Source organism: Acanthopagrus latus, chromosome 7, assembly GCF_904848185.1.
Source record: "Acanthopagrus latus isolate v.2019 chromosome 7, fAcaLat1.1, whole genome shotgun sequence".
Taxonomy (NCBI): Eukaryota; Metazoa; Chordata; class Actinopteri; order Spariformes; family Sparidae; genus Acanthopagrus; species Acanthopagrus latus.
In genome coordinates, this window is record NC_051045.1 from 15,765,944 (window position 1) to 15,784,989 (window position 19,046).

Below are 19,046 nucleotides of genomic sequence, written 5' to 3' on the forward strand. Positions count from 1 at the left end.
CTGTTGCCTTTTCCACGAGCTACAGAACCATAGCCATATAAATTCATGTCATTACATGACTGTGTGCATCCTATATTTCCCAGCATCGCAAGGAGCAACTACGGTTGACTGCACTCACTTTTTACATGTCCTGCTCCGGGCTTCGTATGCCTATATTGGAATCCAAACAGAACTGGTCCAATGCATTTGTGCCGCTGATTAATATGGATGGTGACTATCCTCGGGAAGAAAGGTGATCACCAACCACATTTTTTATTCCCGTGAACACTGAACGTAAGCTCCTAATGTGTGACTTTGCAAGCCCTAGCCTTTCGCTAGCAGTCAAGCTCTGACTGCACTCGTATTGATCCATGGTGAAAATCTATAGGCATCAGTATTAAATTGAGACACTTTCATAACCAGTTAAAATCTCCTTATAGCTTGTATTAAGTATGTGTAACCTGTTACCTTGGATATAAAGTGTGTATATACAAGAAGAAGAGTTGTAACTGATGCAGCAGCTCTTTCTTGTAACGAAGGAAGCCACTGCTATCTATTGCAAAGAGACGCCATATGTCACTTGAGAATGTAAAGTGTTGATGGCCTGTAAAACTTAAGGAGACTGTGAGTAGATTCCATAATTGGAACAATGTTTACAGTAATCAGATGCGGGGTAAAAACCTCAGAAAATAGACATGTCCGAAAATGGTCTTTTTCCACGACCACTTGCAAAGATGACCCGCGGTAATTAATGTTAATTCAAACTTTGTGGTGAACTCTGTCAGCCCAACTTGTACCCATACATGGTAAGAACATCCCAAAACCCATGTAGGAGAGCGACCATTTAATCAGCTTAAATCTGCCAAACAAAGGCTTCATCTCTGTTATGGGCTAAACTTTGACATCCTCAAGGAATATCCTGTCAGCGTGGTGAAGAATCACACGTGGCTTCATCAATCATCAACTGTGTGTTTATCAGCGTCTTGTGACTTAAGTCGTGTTTTCCATTAGTCAACAGACAGGCAGCAGTTAGGAGTATGCGATCCTGACCATTAAATATGGATGATGAACTATGGGCCGCTTGAGTGTGAATAATTCATATGCAGGGGGACTGTCGAACTATGCTGGAGTGAGTGCCACACATCTGCAACAAAGGGCTCATAAATACATACAACTCTGATAATGATTATCATCAGCGCAGGCATCAGCCCACAGTATTATTCAGTGCACATCCAGTCAACCGTTCAGGCAGGGTCAGTATTATCCTCTGCCAGCAGAAGGTGAAACTGAACACAGCAGGTTTCCTCTGAAACTGCAATGCTGCAACTCATTCACAGTTTAGGTTTGTGTGTCTGTGCACGAGTACATCATCCTGGTGACATCTTCATCTTTACTTCTCCTCTATCACTCTCCATCTGTCCCTGAGAGTTATCATATCTCCTCCGCCTTCTGACGCCCAGTGATCTCTCAGCGGCTGCATCAGAGCTGTTTCATTAAGACACTGAACTTACTCTGGAGCCAATATCTAAGAGGCAGGGTTGGGTTGGCAATTACGGTTGCAATAAAGCCCAAAGCTTGTGATTACAGCAGCTGAACTTACAGGAAGAGAGTGTGCTAATGCATAACAACGACAAAAGCTGTAATGAAGGCATGTGGCCGTCCTGGGAGTGTAATGGTGCAGCAAATAAATGTTAAAAGTGCAGTCCAGGTCAAGGGATTAACTCACTTTGCATATTAGTTTACAACTCAACACATATTACTTTACCACTGAGCAAGTGGCACTTTCAAGTGGCAATGTCTGCACTCCAGTCTAGGGTTACAGGACTCTTCGGTACGAAGTTGTAAGGACCACACATATACAGTCGATCCCGGCCCCCTGAAATCCGCACTGACAGCCGGGCCCGGTCAACGTCACAGCAGCAAATCCAGACGTTTTCCTCAGTTTTAATGAGCAAAGCCCACCGTGACCACTGGGGGGCTCCTCTAGCAGCTTGCAGCTGCTATTATATCTTTTATCACGCAGTCATTAACACTCACATCAAGTCTGTTGTCTCTCCAGACTCAAAGCAGAACAGTCCGAGAGGCAATGCTAGTAGCTGTCAGTCACATTAGGAACACAATAGGCTGATATGAGACCAACTGCTAGGAGGCTCCTGGAGAACAAGAAGAATTCCTGTCCGGCCGCATTCTCGAGACTCTGACACAAGCTCCAAGAGACAGGAGGTAGTAATTATCAAGCTAGTGGCCGCCCACAACACACTCCACACCTAATACTGGGAATGCAACTGAGGATTATTTTTATTTGATCCATTAATCTGTCAAATATTTTCACATGGATTAGTTGTTTGACTGTGAAATGTCAAAAAGCTGTTGAGTGACGAGAGCCTGGCCAGTATATTGGTTGAACATTTTTGGACAATATCAGTGTTATATATCAGTGTTGTATTATTTCACAGAATGTGATGCAGAAAACGTTGCTAGAGGTAATTTATCGTTTTTATATGTATTACTGTAAAAGTCATTTCGCAGGTGATGCAATGTCGATTAAGGCATATCAGCTCAACTCTTTCACATTTTTGATGTGTTTTTGTGTTTCTGTAGTATTCAAGCTGAGCGTTATGATTGCAGCACTTGATGAGTATTAGCAACTCTGCTATTCAGTGGCCTTTCTGCCACTCAGCGGTTGTAACTATGGTGACTACCTGTGGCATTAGGGGCATCGCCTCTACTGAGTTATTCAACTTTTCTGGTAAAAAATTCCCATATTGTGTCATATTGCAATATATATTGCCAAAAAACCAAAATGCTGTAATGTCAGTGCAACTAACGATTATGTTCATTGTTGATTAATCTGTTGATCATTTTCTGGACCAATCGATTAGTTGTTTTGTCAAAAACCCAAAGATACTCAGTTTACCATCATAGAGCAGTAAAGAAACCAGACAATATTCATATTTAAGAAGCTGTAATCTGAAGATTTTGACTTTCTGTCTCACTTTGAACTCACAGTGATTAATCGATTTTTAAAAGAGGTGACTATTAATTTAAAGGTGGTCAAGTAGCCTAATCCATTTATCATTACGGCCCTATCAGCATGTAAAGTCCTTTTAGTCCAACAGTGTCACGCAGCATTCCTTCTATCAGGCCTGACAATGTTTAAACTCAGATTTTAGCCACCTTAAGATTTACATTTATATCCATTTTTATTTTATATTTCATATTATAGCCAGCGACAACTGTCTTCTATCAACTACTCATTTCAGAAAGAGAACATATGACTTATCTAACTTCACAGTGACCACAACTAAAGAGAGCTGACCTGGATTATGCCATATTGTACTTCATACTGTAGCTAGACTAAAAAAGGTGAAGGCTAACAGGATGTGGGGGGACATAAAGGGGGGAAAAACAACAGGCGATAAAGAGAGGGAAGTTGCCCTTTAAACAGGCGCTTATTCGCCCATGTCCCCAGGGCAAGGAGTTCCCATGAAAGCCACATACCGGACAGAGTTATCACAGTACATCAAACACGTTCAACCCCATCACTGTCTCTCACACCCGCCCAGTCTCCTCTTCCAAACACATACATGCACACACATAGACACACACACACACACACACACAGATACAGATATAAGACACACACAAGCAGGCTTGAACAAACATTGCGTTTCACTCTTTCGTTCTCTCTCTGTGCCTCTCACATTCGTTCTATCTTTTATACACAGACAAAAACACACACACACATCCAAAGCAAACCCTCTCTCCCTCTCCCAAACCGCATGTCCCCTTTCAATGAAAGAATGCCGAAAGGAATTTCCTGACACCAGCCAAATTGACCAAGCAGCTGCCCATGTGGGCAAAAGTGGTACACCAAAGTTGAAGATAACGAAATCAAAGTCGTAGCTTGAAGCGGCGAACGTCTTTTCCGACGACTCCAGCGTGCAGAAAAATATAGAGTTCACATGTCAGAATCACTGTCTGATAATTTTTTTCTATCAGCGCTGGAGCACATGAGAACCGAACATCTGACACGCTGCACTCCGCCTGCCCTCCAGGCTTCTGTGAGGCTCCTGCATGGAGGGAACACCTGCAGCTGCCTAATCACATCTGAAATGTGCAGCGAAAATCATTCTGACATCTTTGCTTCATGACTGCCAAAGATGTGATTTCTATCCTCTTCTCAAAAAACGCTGAAGGCAAAGGTTTGTTTTAGTTAGAAACTCTTTTGGGATCTGAGCTAAAAAGTTTTGAGACGCAGAGAAAAAAAAAAGACAAAGACAAACAAAAGTGCACACACCAGATTCCTGCATCCCCTACATGATCTATAACTTCAAACACAACAAATACACTGCGAACCTATCTGCCCACTGCACTTTTTTTTTCATCCCTACTTCATGGGGATACACACATTAATCCCCTGGAACCAAACTGCCGCTGGAAAATTAGGCAGGCAGACAAAGGAAGAGCCGGGGGACTCTGTGTGTGTGCGCGCACAGACAGCGCTGTTTTTTTGCAATCGAGGGGGACGTGCAGATGAAAAGAGTGAATAAAAAGTGGCGAGGGGGACAGGAAGGGATTGTAGTCGGTGGGAGCAGGCGGACAGCAGAGTTTCAAACAGAGAGAGCGAGAGAGAGGGAAGGAGAGATGGAGCGAGGGGGGCCGGCTAGTAGAAGGGGTGGGAAAAATGTGTGTGTGAAAGAGAACAAGAGAGAGATAAAGAGAGGGGGGTGGCACAGACAAAAAGGGGGCTGGGGGGGGATTTTGCCTGATAAAATATGTGCCAATGTTTGTGTGAATGAAAGCAGTGACTATAGCTAAATTTCTGACCCGGACAAAAGCACCTACAGTTGTGCATGGAGAGGAGAGGAGTGGAGAGGAGAGGAGAGAGGATGAAGAAGAGAGGAAGAGGAGAGGAAGTGGAGGAATGCTTTCAGTGGTCAGAAATGGTCGAGAACATGAGGCGTTTACATTAGCCTGGGAATAGTTTCCGTTGCTATGTCCAGTGTCACAGTGAGACTGGGTGCAGTGGGCTGAGGGGAAGTTTTTATCGCTCTAACTGCACGAAGTACTCTAAGTAAAGTAAAATCAATCTGGCAATCAACCAAACATATATTATCAACTATTCTGTCAATCGATTAAAGGTTCAGTCATTTTTCTTTTCAACAAAAATGTCACATCTTCTGCAATTATTGCTTCTCAAGCATAAGATTTGCAACCTTTGCGTCTTATGTGATAGTCGCTTGCATGTATGTTGGTTGTAGACCATTGGTTGGACAAACAAACAAAATGAAGGTCTTTCCCAGGGCTTGGAGACATTTTGACTTTTTTGGGGGGTTTTATTGTTTTTTACTAGTTTTTGATACTCAAAAATTGTGTTACACAAATTTTTTCTCGTGTTGGCTCAGTAAACTTGGACCAATTTTAAGAAGGTCAACAAATCAACTTAACATAACTATATGTTAAATTCCAAACTCGTAAGCAGCATCAGTTCTAAGGTGTGCAATTAGTGCCAAATTAGTCGACTCAATTAAACAGAGCCCGACTTATAATACTCGATTGTTAGGGGTGATGCCACTACTGATAATGAGCAAAAAAAAAATCTGGATAGTGTTGTATCAGCTGATGTTCTCATATACACAAAATATATAGATAAGTGATGATCCCTCAGATTTCGTTATCAAACTTTTGTGTAACAGATAGATCAGAAACAGCGGCGGGATGATTTACAGTGTAACAGTAAACTTCTTTGTCAAAACTTACATCAATGCACTGAAACACTAAACTAAACTGAAGTGAATATTTATAAATTTCCCCGACAGTAATATGTTGCTGTCTGATATTGGGGAATAACATTGACTGGCCGATACATTGGTCGAGGCTGCTGCCCTCACCAGTCTGCAGCAGAAATACTAGTCAGTTAAAATTTGTATTTTATTAATTATGTATTAATAGTATTAATATCATTGGTTATTTAATATTGATTCCTCCATTTGACCCAGATAAGCAAAAGAGACCATCAACGAGAGGAATGTTTTTTTTTTTCTTATAGTTATAGTTATTGTAGTTATTTTTAATGTCTGTCAGCAGGTTTGGTTCCCACTTATCTGGGCTGAATGAGTCATGAAGTGCTGAAAATTAATTAAAGGATCTCACAGCCGGAGGAAAGAAGCTGCTCCATAATCTGGTGCTACAGTCCAGCACTAAAACAAAGTTTATCAATTAGAGTCATTAATCGTACACAGCCACAAACAGATAATCACTTTAATGCTGTGCATCCTGCCAAAAACTGTGTTTAAAAGAGAAAGTATTGGTACAAATTCTCGCTTTCAAAACAAATAAACGTGCTAGCCAGGTCTAGAAACACACAGTTCCACTTTTGTCCACAGGGGGCGCCAGAATCAACAAAACATGAAAGCTCCTTTTAGTAGCCTCATGATTTATTTCACGTTGAATATTGTTTTCCATGTTATTTATTAGCTTTTAAAAATGCTTTGTCGGACAAAGCGCAATGTCCATAATGCATGATGCAAAGAGCAACACATTTTAGCGGCATTCAAAATAAGATCTGGTTGTTGAAGAGTGTGACTGACAGTTTCAAACAATCTATAAAATACTTAATAATTCAATATCAGCTGTACTAATACAATTAATACAATTGTGCTCAATTTGTACTGTTTCCTGTGCTTCTTTTAACTTTGGCTAAATTATTCAGAGAAATTATTCAGAAAAGTTATTGAGAAACACTGCCAGAAACCAGTTAGTACAGGTGCATTGTCAGGTGTAATTCAAGTGTTAAGTTATGAGAGCACCTCATCAAAAGTATGCTCGTGTTGCAGGCTTCAAATAACGTTCCTGCATCAGCTGCCTGCTACACTACTTTGCATATTATCACTTTGTTGATTATACTGATTGAGCTTTGACATGCCAGACGGGGCGGTTAATCTGATACAGACACTCGATTAGAGATTGGGAACTGAGAGAAGAATGACAAAATGGTGTTGTATTTCGCTGATCTAGCAGTGGAGTTCCCCCCACCCGCAGTCCTGATGATCGAATCCAAACCAATACCTGCATGGAACAACAGCATTTCCACCAATGATTTATGCAACAGACAAATCGAACCAGTCCTTTTTTCCAGTTCAGCATTAGTCCCACAGAGATTTAAAGGGGAGGTGGAGGCTGAGTGATGTGGGGAGACGGGGAAGAGGGAACACAAGGTCTGAGAGCTGCTGGCCAAAATTCAAATGGGCTCCATTTCAAGCATCAACTCTTCTGAAGATCACGGGTCTACATCTGAACTGTGCAGCTCAGCTGTGAACCACAGTTAAGCAGGTAAAAACAAAGGCTGTGCTTGTTCAGTTAGGTCGTGTCAAACAGGCACGGCTGCTGTCATGAGCCAAGTCACATAAGGATACATCACTTTAAGTGTCAGGTGTAAAGCTTCAAAGAGCCGACTGTTCTGCTGCTGTCGAGAGGAACACGGGAGGGACTCAAACTCAGACTGTGAGGCGCTATTATAATAAATCAAAACGTTCAAGACGAGTGCTATGCAATGTACACAGCTGAGGGAGAGAGAGCACTACACATTGTGCTCACAAGGTAATTTATCAATGAGCAGATCTTGAAAATAACCCTAAATAAAAGCATCATTCATCTGAACCCAGCACAGTAATTTAAGATCAGCGTGTGTGTGCAACTGAGCAAGAAAAAGACAATGTCAGAGTTAATTAATACTACTCCTCCTCCTCAATGACTGCATGAGTGGCTTCAGCACATGTCGATTCCACGCGCGTCTTTCGACGTATTTTCACGAAATCTGATGAAAAATATCCAACACTGGCCACTGGAATCAAACACACAATGATTGTTCTCGTCCCATTAGGGAAAACTCAAGGCTGAAAAACACAACAAGGACTTTTGTCCAATCCAGGTCAAGCATGGGAGAGTGGAGTGTAGGTAGCACACACACAGTACTGTTCAGCGGGAGGGAGGGAGAGAGACAGACAGAGAGAATATGTGTTATCTAACCCCCCCTTTTTTGTTCTCTTTCACTCCCCTCTGCGAGCAGAGCCGTCCCATACCAAAGGATTCCTCTAATCCAGGTGAGAGAAAGGCTCCTTAATCAGCCAATGATGAATCAGGATTACATGTTGCTAAAGTGGCTTTACTACTCCTGCAGCTCACATCGACAGCTGAGCTCCTTTCTGCTCATGCAAACGGCCTCTGGACTGATGGAGAGATCAGCGAAGTGTTGATTTCAGCATTTTTGGGGGGGAGAGGAAGCATCTTCTGAGTGCATCACCACGGCTCAGATGCAAAGTTTCGACTATACCTGTAAAATATCCATACAGGAGAAGCGGATGGGGGACGCTCGGTGTTACAGATCATATATAAATCAAACACACTGAACCTGTGATTGAGTTTCTATGGATGATTTTTACACATTCATTGTGAAAAATTGCTCAAAGCAAAATGAGCCCATGATGATGATGATGTGACAGACGCTCTGAAGCAATGCATGTCTGTTATTTATAGGCTACAGCAGCATATATACACACACGCAGAGTGATGCCTGGATGTGCAAGCTGCAAAGGGGGGCGGCTATTGGCCAGCCGGCAGCTCAGCTGACTCCAGAAACGCCATGCAAACGGTGAAAGACACAAAGTACAATCACCACACAGGGCGAGGGAGGGAAAGAGGGAGAGCACAGGGACTGAGACGACTGACACCAGCGAAAATCAAAAAGCCCCCAAACATCCTGGCGTTTAATGGCATTTAATCAGCAAACAGAACGGGGCTGAAGAGTTGGTGTCCGAGGGGCCTGTGAGCTCGTCCCCCCCCCCGCAGGTCTGCGCCCAAGTGTTTGTACACAGGATGATTTATTTAAAGGTATTAAGCAGCCATACGAGAGGAGGGATAACGTTACCCAAAATGCTCAAAACAGAAGGGATAAAATAAGAACAATAATGTCTCACTGAGCAGCATTGTCCTGGAGTATACGTAGGTTACTATTTGCCTTTGCAACTGAATATAACAACAAACATTACTCACCCAGATGCAGCATCGTAGCTCGTCGGTCCAGCGATATATTATTTTTTTTTAAAACCCGAGCCCCTCAGCGCCGATAGCTAGCTAACTCACTGGTATTCTGTTATATTCATTTAGCTTTGTACAAACGTTATTACACGAAATTTACACTGGGCTTTCTGCCTACAAAAAATATTCTACATCCACTGAAAAAAATACATTTACAAAAAAAAGAAAAGGAAATTAAAAAAACAAAAAACAAGCTTTACAAAAATGTGTCTCTCTGTGAACGGGGTCCGCTCGCCGCGGTGCTGTCGAGTCGAGAATCCCCAGCGGAGCCGTCGAGCCTCGGTCCGTGCGAGTCCAGGCACACAGCTCCTGGTGTACGTGTTCCAGTCCAGACGGTGTTTGCCGCCGGTGTACAGATTTCCCCGCTCGCTGCTCGGTTTAAAGGCTCCAAGTTGTGCGGCCGGCCATTCATGTGAACCCGAGTAATATCAGGAACTTATGTACATAATTTACAACGCACGACTCCGACGGCCTTCAGCAGGTTCTCGTGTGTGCTGTGCGCGCTCTGCCTGCACGCTCTCACTTGCCAGCGGGCTCTTCATCATCCCGAGGACGACGGACACCGACAGTGAGCTCACCGCGCCGCCAGAGGGCGCTGCTGACGCGCGTTCATGTGCGAGGCCTGTTGTTACGTGAGGTTGGTGCTGCATTCAAGTGCCGCTCGTAACCTTTAGCAGCTGAACGAAAACCGAGCATTTTAACAGTTTTGTTTGTTTGTTTGTTTTTTGCTATAAGAATAAACAAAAACCTTTTTATGGTTGCTGTGGTTTCATTTTAGAAACCAGGAAGAGAAAATATTAAATCAATGTAGATACAATTCGTACATGTTACATTAGGGGAAAAGCTATTGAGATCTTTTCTACTATATTTTATACATATTTTAAATCACATTTTACTCTTATTGTTATTATTTCATATCAAAATATTTAAAACACATTTAAAGTGCAATATGTTTTATTCTCATTGCTTGTTTTTATCTGTTATTATTTCAACTATTCATTTAATTGCAATTGGTGTATATTAGACTTTAAACCTTTTTTCAATCACTTGCAAAGTACTTAAGTTTGAGAGGTGTTATATAAATAGAGTTTGAGTGATTGATCTTTGACTCAAGATAAATGTGTGATATGAATACATGAAAATACAACATTAAAGTTCAACGTACAGATGAAATTAAAGTAAGAAAGGTAAAGGTAATTTCATCCAACCACACTCTTTGATATACCTCATTTATTTAACCATGTTAATATTCTATAAATTGCTTAATTCATACAATGTTGTAAAATGTACCCAAAAGTCACACACAGTAGAAGTAAGAAAGTCAGCCAAACAAATAGTACCTCAGTTAAAGTCTTAAAGCATCTGATATCAGATGTATTTAAGTATCAAAAGTAGAAATAAAATTAACCTACATCTATATCTAACTATATGCATATACTGTACCAAGGGTTGACCGACTATTGGTCTGGACGATTATTGATTATCAAATCTAATATTCAGTATTTGTCTTAAATCTAATTTCCGCTAACATACATTTATTTAAAAATGTGCTGTTTTTTACTCTGAAGGAACATGCAATCTGCAGAGTAACAACTATGTTATCAAATAAATGTGGTAAGTAAAAAGTATAATATTTGTCTGATATGTAGAGCAGTGAACACTAACATAGGATGGAAATACTCAAGTACAGGTGCATCAGCTAATAAGCACTAATACATTTGACTTAAGTAGTGTACTTGGTTAAATGAACTTGGTTACTTGTTACAACTGGTCAGCATGTTTATAAGAATTTTTAAAAAAAAAGTTTTCAAGTTTTTTCTTGTGCTGTAGAAGCTCTTTAATTATCATCCATTGCTCATAATGTACATAGAAAAAACTGCAGTGACAATATAGTACCACAAGTGAAAGTAATGATGTGGATCTCATCTTTAAATTTAATTGAATATGAAAGTAGGCCCACATAATAGCACTTATGATGATGGTGGAGCCTAGATATTAATCTTAGCATTAAACTAAATCAATATTCTACATCAATAACCGTCACATAACCCATTAAGGTGCACTATATAGATTTGGAGAGGAAATTCAAACTCAAAATTTTAATGTTGCCAATATTAATGATGTAATTATAAATGATATTTAAGTAACTTATTTTTCTACAACTGAATAAACAAGCTGTTCTCAGAGGAAAACAAGGTACCTGGAAGACTGTTTGAAACTAGAAAGGATATTATTGTATCCACTGAGGTTGGTATATTTATTCAGTTATTGTATTCCACACGGTGCAGCTTTAACTACACTGGACGCATTCAAAATATATATACAAAAACTCCACGAATTCCCGACTTTTTCTAACGACACCTGAAGGACCCATAACACATCTCAACGGAACAATGACACTGATCGTGGTTGTCATCATTACGTTACAGACCGTCGATTCAACCTTCAACTAGATTCTCTGCTGTGGCTGAATTCACCGTCGGACCTGAAATCTTCCACCTTCGGTCCGCAGTGTTTATCCCACCACGACATCTGCTAAGTGAAGCAAATGCCTTGAGCAGGATGAACTGAGTAACCCCAGTGAGACTTGGACTTTTGTCGCCCTCTGGTGCATTTCTTCAAGTAGGCAAGTTGACTTCATCAGAAGGAAGCATGGAGTTAAGAAAATACCCCTGTAGAGTTTGGATTTTTATTTATTAGCATTCTTGTCACAATATAAAGACTCTAATGCCTTGTAGAAAAATCTTTACACTTGAAGAAAAAAAAAAAAGCTAAAATGGATTTCTAACATACATATAAAATAATGTTTTTATTTTTATGCATTTCCTAGATGTGAGATTTGTAAGAAGACACACACACTCAACGTTTAGAGTAAAAAAAAAAAAAAATACACATAACCACACACTTGTAGGTTGATTCCTTAAAACAAAGCACTCAGTGAAAGATGCTTGCAGGCCTGAGAAAAAAAAAAACATTGAAAACACAGTGGGTGTTTTAGTGAATCCACACTATGAGTGAGATATAAAATAAATAGCATCATCAACGGAAAAAGCTCTAGGCCAGATTCAACTAAAGAAATGTAAACATGTGGCAAGCAATAATCGGAGTGCATCAAGTTCAAAGGAAACAATGGCAGCGAACACTAAGCATGACAATTTCACAGAAATATATACCACACAATGAAAATATATTAAACGCATTTAAATATAAAATCTGCCCACAGACCTCGTGATTAATAGGGTATTTAAACTACTAACGTACCTCAGATATTTTTCCTATGCTGACGTGGATTAGGTTTCCCAAAGCCCTAGTGTGAAACCAATTACATTCTGTAACATCCTGCCCAACTGTTTTTTTTTTTTTTTTTTTTTTGGTCTGTTGTTTGCCTGCTCAACATCCAATGTCGTGCAAGTAGCCGACGCCTCATATTCCTGTTGCTCAAGAAAATTGACACCCTACAGGCAGGCTCACGGGGAGGAAATACATCCTTTTCCGACAATGGCTTTGGAAGACCTACTCCAGCTGTAGTCATTCACAAGTCGCTGTTACACTTTGGTTGTCAAACATTTGGCCTCTCAAGTTCCCCTGAACCAAACAAACATTTTCCATGTCCCTAAAAACATTATTTCAGCGCGAAGGCGGCTCACAATGCTTATTTGACAAATCCTCGACAGGTTCCAGCAATTTTAAATAAATCAAGTCCCTGTTCAATCTTTACAGTCAGCTTAGGCTTATGCCACGAGGGGGGGAGATAAAAGAGTTTTTTTGTGGTTAAGATCTTGTATGTTTTTGCTCCTTCAGCAGCTCTTTAAAAGTCTTTCCCACTGCTGCCATTCCAAGTGTTACTGTACTGTATGTGAGAGAGTATCAGGCACAGTTATCCTTCCAGTGGTGCCCGAAGGGGAATACAGCCATCCATCTCCAGAGACTCAGGCCAACCTTCATACTTGTTGCTGCTCTTACTGTTCTTCATGCGCTAATGGGAACAAGCACAGACAAACAGAACTGAAAAAAACAGCACAGGGATCAGCTTCTCTGTATTCATCATCAAGCAGCTACTATGCACAGAGAGCTGAACAAAAAAAAATTCACCTTTCATGGTCATAGATCGTTTGTATGGGTAAAGGGCAATAGAAGCTTTCCAAAGTACACTACAAGTTATGAGACTCATAATTTTCTATCTTTCATATGAGCCCATTAATGTGTCAAACCCTATAAGTTTCCAAACCGCCCTTTTTTTTGTAAAATCGCATTACCATGCAACATAATATTAAAAAAAAAAATGCACAAGCTTGAAAAGGAAAATCAGCAACATCTATGGCCAGGATTGTAACTTAGTCTTGTGCAGTATAAACATGTTATTTCATGATTATCCTGCAATTCACAATATTATTCAAATCTATGAATACAACTAATAAAATGGCAAAAAAAACCCTACTCGAATCACTTTACATAACATTTTGTTAAGACGCAAAAACACAGAATTAAGGCTTTTTCAAGTCACTCATGAGGACACCTATGATTAACCCCATATAAAAGGAAATTCATCATGATCACCTTATGTGTTTTCCAGATCCATGATATCTCCTCCCAGATACTACTTATTTCCTTTCTGATCCAATAACTCTTTGTAGAAAAGCTTAATAAAACTGCATTCTGTAGTTTTTATAATGGGGGAAAATCCTGTTTGAAAATCAACATGCAAACTGAAGTCTAGACTGGTATGAATCACTTTGCCACGGTCTGAAACTGAAATGTTTGACACATTTGCTAATGCTAACACACCCAGTAATTGGAGTATGTCTCAGTGAGTAAACCCTGTTGGATTTCTAAAAGGTGGGTAAGCTCAGCAGAGGCAACCATCTGCAGGCTGGCCTCTACGTAGCCCATTAATTCCCATCCTTGGCTGGGCCAAAGGCATGAATACAATTTACAGAAAGTTGTCCATCAGTGTGGATGCTCACATCGTTATTGTTATAGATACTGTTACAGTGATCGTTCTTGGTGTGGACAGTAAATACTGTGGGTGTGTCCTCTCCTTTATCTATTGGATATCAAGTAACTGCATCTACCATGATATCATTCAAACTGTAAACAGCAAGTCTTCATAATATTACCAGGTGAATCTTTTTGCACTGCACTTTATATGATGTAACAGGGAGGATGCCTTTTTTAAAAATATTTTTTGTTTTTACACCGCATCTGTAAGCAGTAAACTGTAGATAAATTCTTAGCCACTATTCAGCTTTACTAGAAACAGTAACATACCTGCTCAAAGGGACTCTTATTCTCAATGCCCTTAGCTCCAACAAACACCCAGCTGTCTCGAAAGGCCAGCTCCTTCACCGCTGTGCTCCCAAGCTCCTCAAACAGTCGCCGGGACTCGTCGTTCATTCTGTCACCAGAAGTGAGCATAAGGAAGCAGGTTAATGTTATTTAAATGGATTGGCTAGTATACTAAACAAGAGGGTTATAGGTTAATGCATGTGCTTAACCTCGGTTAGATTTTTATTGAAATTACATGCAGGCCATTACCATTTCTCACTGAGCATCCCCTGGGCTTTAACAACATCTCAACGGCATTTTCTGGATCAACAAGGAGGTTTAGCCACTTTGTAACCGTGACAAACCATAATGCTGTTGATGGTAACAGGGAGGGATTTATGATCATGCCCATGCTCTTAGTGGAAATGCAGCAAGGCTTCAATAACAAATGAACCAGCTGTCAAATATAATTTCAATTTATTACAATGATAGAATATCTTGCAGTGACTGATTTGTCATATGGTCAAAACAAATAGATTTTATTTCTCATAAACTGATTTGATTTAATATGGTGTTATCAAAGCAAGGTTCATCAATTATTCTAGAAGCATTGCCTGTATAAAAACTCATAACATCCTGAAAGCACTCTATGAACAAAATTCTCTGACAAACAAAAAAAATAAAATAAAAAAACATGCCTGTGTCTGCTGCAGGCCTCTGATAAGCTTATTCATTCATTTCGTTCAAGTTGAGCATAATGACTGGACTGCCTTCCTGACTGTCTACCAACATCCCTGCCCATTCACTCACTGTTCATGACCAGAGTCACTGCCGAGGCTAGGCGGATATATTGCTAGTGCTATTTAGTGTGCTAGTCACACAAGAATAGCATCAAATTACACCAAGAATGTCCAAATCCTAACATGCTAGCTCGACAGCAGTGAGTAATGTCAGCACAAAGCACTATAACAATAGCAGGAGTTCAATCATAGGGGTTTCTGTTTCTCAAAATCTTCCCTCTAAATTGCTCACAACTCCTTCTCTGTTCCCTCAGTGGTCAAATCCACCTCTGACAATACTCATAAAAGACTGAACACAGTAATTTGAGTAGCTGTAATGAGCAACTTCCACTCCTTCACATAATAGAGTTGTTTATTTATGTATTTAATAGAAAAAAAAGCCAGATTGATTATTGAAAGTGGCTCACTCACTGCTCACACATATCTCCCAGCGAACCAGCGAGAGCTATGGAGCACTCAGTGTACTCGCGCAGTGTGCCTTTATGTGTTTTGGAGAAGTGGTTTTCCAGGGAGGCCCGGAGGGTCAAGGTCAAATTTGTTTCTATAGCACATTCAAACCAAAACCAAAAGTTGACAAAAGTACTTCACAGGCTCAAGAATCAACAACATGCAAATAAAACATCAAACCAACAGGGCACACAAAACAAAAGTATGTTGAGGCAAGATGTTCAGATTTAATTTTAAGCCAGCCCATAACTTAGGAGCAGTCACTTAAAACGCTTGACCACCTCTGCTTTGGAGTTTGGCTCTGGGAACGTTCAGAAATATCTGATAGGACGACCTCACAGCTTTAACTGCAGAGTGAGCCAGTAGGAGCTAACTTAAATAAGAAGGTGCAAAGCTACTTAAAACTTTAAAAAACAAACAATAAAACCTTGAAATCAATCCTGAAGCAGACAGGAAGCAAGTGGAGTGAGGCTAAAACTGGAGTGGTGTTTCCTGCTCATGTTGCTCATGTTTCCTGATCTTGGTTAAAAGCCAAGCAGCAGCAGCACTTTGCTGTAATCTATGAAGAGACGACTGATTCAAACCCACATACAAAGAGTTGCATTAATCAAGCAGAGTTGTTACAAACGCATGTATGACTGTTTCTGTGGGCCAGATATGGCTTAACTTTGGCTAATAGTCTGAGGTGGAAAATAGTAGATAGTTAAATAATCTCATAACTGCTGGTGTAACTCCTAAAAGTTGGTGCAAAAACGTTTTTTTAAATCACATGTGAGAATTTGAAGACGATTCAATAAATTAATATGTTTACTGATTCTTACACATGTGGAGTAACTAAAGTTAAAATGTGCTATGAAAGGTGATAGCAAGTGAATTACTCATATATCAGCTGATGGTTTATAAAACTGGTTGTCCCAAAATGCAATCCTCTGTAGCAGTGCCCCCTGAATATTTTATTCTTTAACTAAAAAAAAAGAGAGGGGTGTTCTTACTTTGTAGCTGGATCATCATAGGAGGCAACAAACACAAGTGTTCCTTCATGGATCGGCCGGAGAAACTTCAACAGGTCAGAAACATCTGAGAACAAACATCAAATGAGCTATGCACTGTGGATTATAGCTTAGTTATACCAAGCCAGATGTACCAGATGGGAAATACATAGTCTACATTAGTGTCTGGTTTTTATTACCTCCTGCCCACATGTCAAAGTTCTTTGTGTCCAAGAGCTCTCCTGTCACCCCTGGAGCAAAGAAACACCAGTCAGATGTTGAAAATAACATCAGTTACCAAGAGCTTTATATATGACTGCAGCACAGACAGGTTAAAAGGTGGAAGATGACACTCTTACCATTTACCAAAGCTATGTTTAGTCCTCTGCCAACGTTGTTCTTCACACTACTCACCAACCTGTGAGACAGAAACACAAGAGGTTGAAGCATTCACTGAAACACTCTAGAAGAACACTTCTTTGCCTCTTGCAGCAACAAATTAAGCTCCAAACATACACGCTACCTGGCACTTAAAACAACAACATATAGAACAGGACCAAGACTACGGACAAAAAACAAAGAAATGGGGGACAGACAGAATGAAAAGAATACTTGCATTCAGCTCCACAGACAGACTCGGAGGCCTGGTTGTGACAGCAAAAAGGGAAAAAAGAACAGAGCGTGAAACCCAAACAAAAAAAAAGAAAGAAAAGAGACAGCACAGGAGACAAAGACATAGATGAAAGGAATTGGAAAGCACTGAATCTCACATCTTGTCCTCCAGGCAGATTTTGGGTCCAATGACATTGGCAGCACCAGACACCAGACGGAAAGCCAAATGTTTTGGGGGACACGGAGCTGAGAGTCCACATTTATACTTCCGAGGGCGGGATTCAGCTAAAATACAATACATTAGTTAGCGGTAATAAGGATTCAGCACTATCGTGAATGATATTTGACAGGAACATTAGTCATTATATACAGTTTCCTCTACTTACCAGGTGTTGGCTCCTCACTTGCACCTTAAAAAAAAACCCAAAACACAGCATTAATGCCATGACATAATCTCTTTGTTTGATCATTGTACACACTGGTGATCCATCAATCATGACTGAACCAGCAACATGTCTTTAATCTGTCATTTTTCTCAAAAATGTCATTACTGTCTCCCACAGCCCTTTGCAGTGCCTTATAATTGCTTGTTTTGCTCGACAAACAGTAAAGGACCTAAAGATAATACATTTTCAGTTATATAAAAACAGAGAAACTCCCCAACTCCTCGAACACACACACAGTAATTTTCTGTCTGTCACCAAATGAATTAATGACTCCAGAACTATTTTTCTTACCACTGAAGAAATGCCGCACGGAAGAACCACTTTCCCCTCCAAATAAAGTGTTTGCTAGCAGCCAAGTGAGCCCTACTAACAGCAGCACAGCCACAGCTCTAAGAGGGCCTGCCCAGAGAAACAGGACAAGACAGTTCACTCAAGACACATGATACCACTTGCAAACTCACACTGGGATGTAAAAAATATGGACTCATATATATAACCAACCTGTTAATCTCATGATTCACAGTGTCATAAACCTGGAGAGAGACCAATAATAAAGCCACATTAGGGGGGTTTGAAGTTCAGTCTAGTTTTTGCATTTTAATTTTGCATTTATAATAACTGACGTTAAATATAAACACCATAATAAAGAACATTTAATGGGTGTGGGCATTCTTTCACACACACACACACACACACACACACACACACACACACACACACACACAAAAAAACCTGTGAACAATACATTTTACCACTAAAATCCATAAGTTGGCAACACAATGACTTTGGGCTCCTTTCATTCAAAGTTTAGGACGACATCTTAAACACAAAGCTTTGAGTTTGTTACAGTGGTCGAGTAAGATGGCTCTGCAGACATGACGTCTGACAAGAAGACGTGAAACTAAACAGCTGCAAAGACAAGATAACAAGGACAGCTGCTTTGGCGATATATTCTAACACTTGTGTGTACTTAAAATGAGCCTGTCTTACCGTGGTTTCAGGCGAGTATTGCCTTTTCTTGCCCCTTTGCTATGATGTAATTGAACGGTAAAGAAGAGCTGTTGCTCTTGCCACCCGGGACTTCTGACTATTTCTTGCGCTGTTTCCTCATGGAGGCTCTCCTGGTACAAAGCAGCTTTTAATGAGAAGACATACTGAAGCCAAATGCTCAGTCGACCATTTGCAAAACTCTTAGTATTCCGCTTCAAACAAGCATGGAAAATTTTCGGCTTATCCCACCTGTCTTCCGGATATATTACCAACCCCCAGTCTGTGCCTACTGAGTCTGCGCGGGGATGATCACGTGATTATCTCACGTTTATTTCTATTACGGAGAAATGTATAAAATACATCACATCTGTTTTTCCTTGGAATTGCCACGAAACCCATGAATCCATTAATGATTAAAT

At 40.4% G+C, this 19,046-nt stretch overlaps 2 protein-coding genes across 7 annotated transcripts in view; both read right to left on the bottom strand.

The window, feature by feature from the left end:
- Window positions 1-9,845, bottom strand: part of si:dkey-151g10.3 (serine/threonine-protein kinase WNK2) — a 43,158-nt gene extending 33,313 nt beyond the window's left edge. For 5 of the 6 annotated variants that reach the window (XM_037105443.1, XM_037105442.1, XM_037105440.1 and 2 more), the window contains exon 1: window positions 9,034-9,836. The gene's annotated coding sequence lies outside the window, so the exon portion shown is untranslated. Of the gene's footprint in view, window positions 1-9,033 lie in introns of all 6 variants that reach the window. The other variant, XR_005076271.1, reaches the window with a different exon arrangement.
- A 1,908-nt stretch (window positions 9,846-11,753) lies between these two features.
- On the bottom strand, window positions 11,754-18,921 carry fam3a (FAM3 metabolism regulating signaling molecule A). Its single transcript, XM_037104521.1, has 10 exons — window positions 18,628-18,921; window positions 18,139-18,170; window positions 17,929-18,036; window positions 17,578-17,601; window positions 17,350-17,476; window positions 16,939-16,997; window positions 16,780-16,830; window positions 16,583-16,667; window positions 14,347-14,473; window positions 11,754-13,054 (listed from the first exon to the last, which is right to left on the bottom strand). Exons 2-10 carry the CDS (start codon window positions 18,149-18,151, stop codon window positions 12,956-12,958), a joined length of 693 nt encoding a protein of 230 aa, XP_036960416.1. The 5' UTR covers window positions 18,152-18,170; window positions 18,628-18,921; the 3' UTR covers window positions 11,754-12,955.
- Window positions 18,922-19,046: the final 125 nt, after the last annotated feature.

Excerpts from the sequence above, each read along its gene's own strand:
- fam3a (XM_037104521.1), bottom strand. Across the intron at positions 17,602-17,928 it reads CGTGCGGCATTTCTTCAGTG|GTGCAAGTGAGGAGCCAACA; the intron begins GTAAGAAAAATA and ends TTTTTTTTTAAG. Across the intron at positions 16,998-17,349 it reads ATCTGCCTGGAGGACAAGAT|GTTGGTGAGTAGTGTGAAGA; the intron begins GTGAGATTCAGT and ends TCTGTCTCACAG.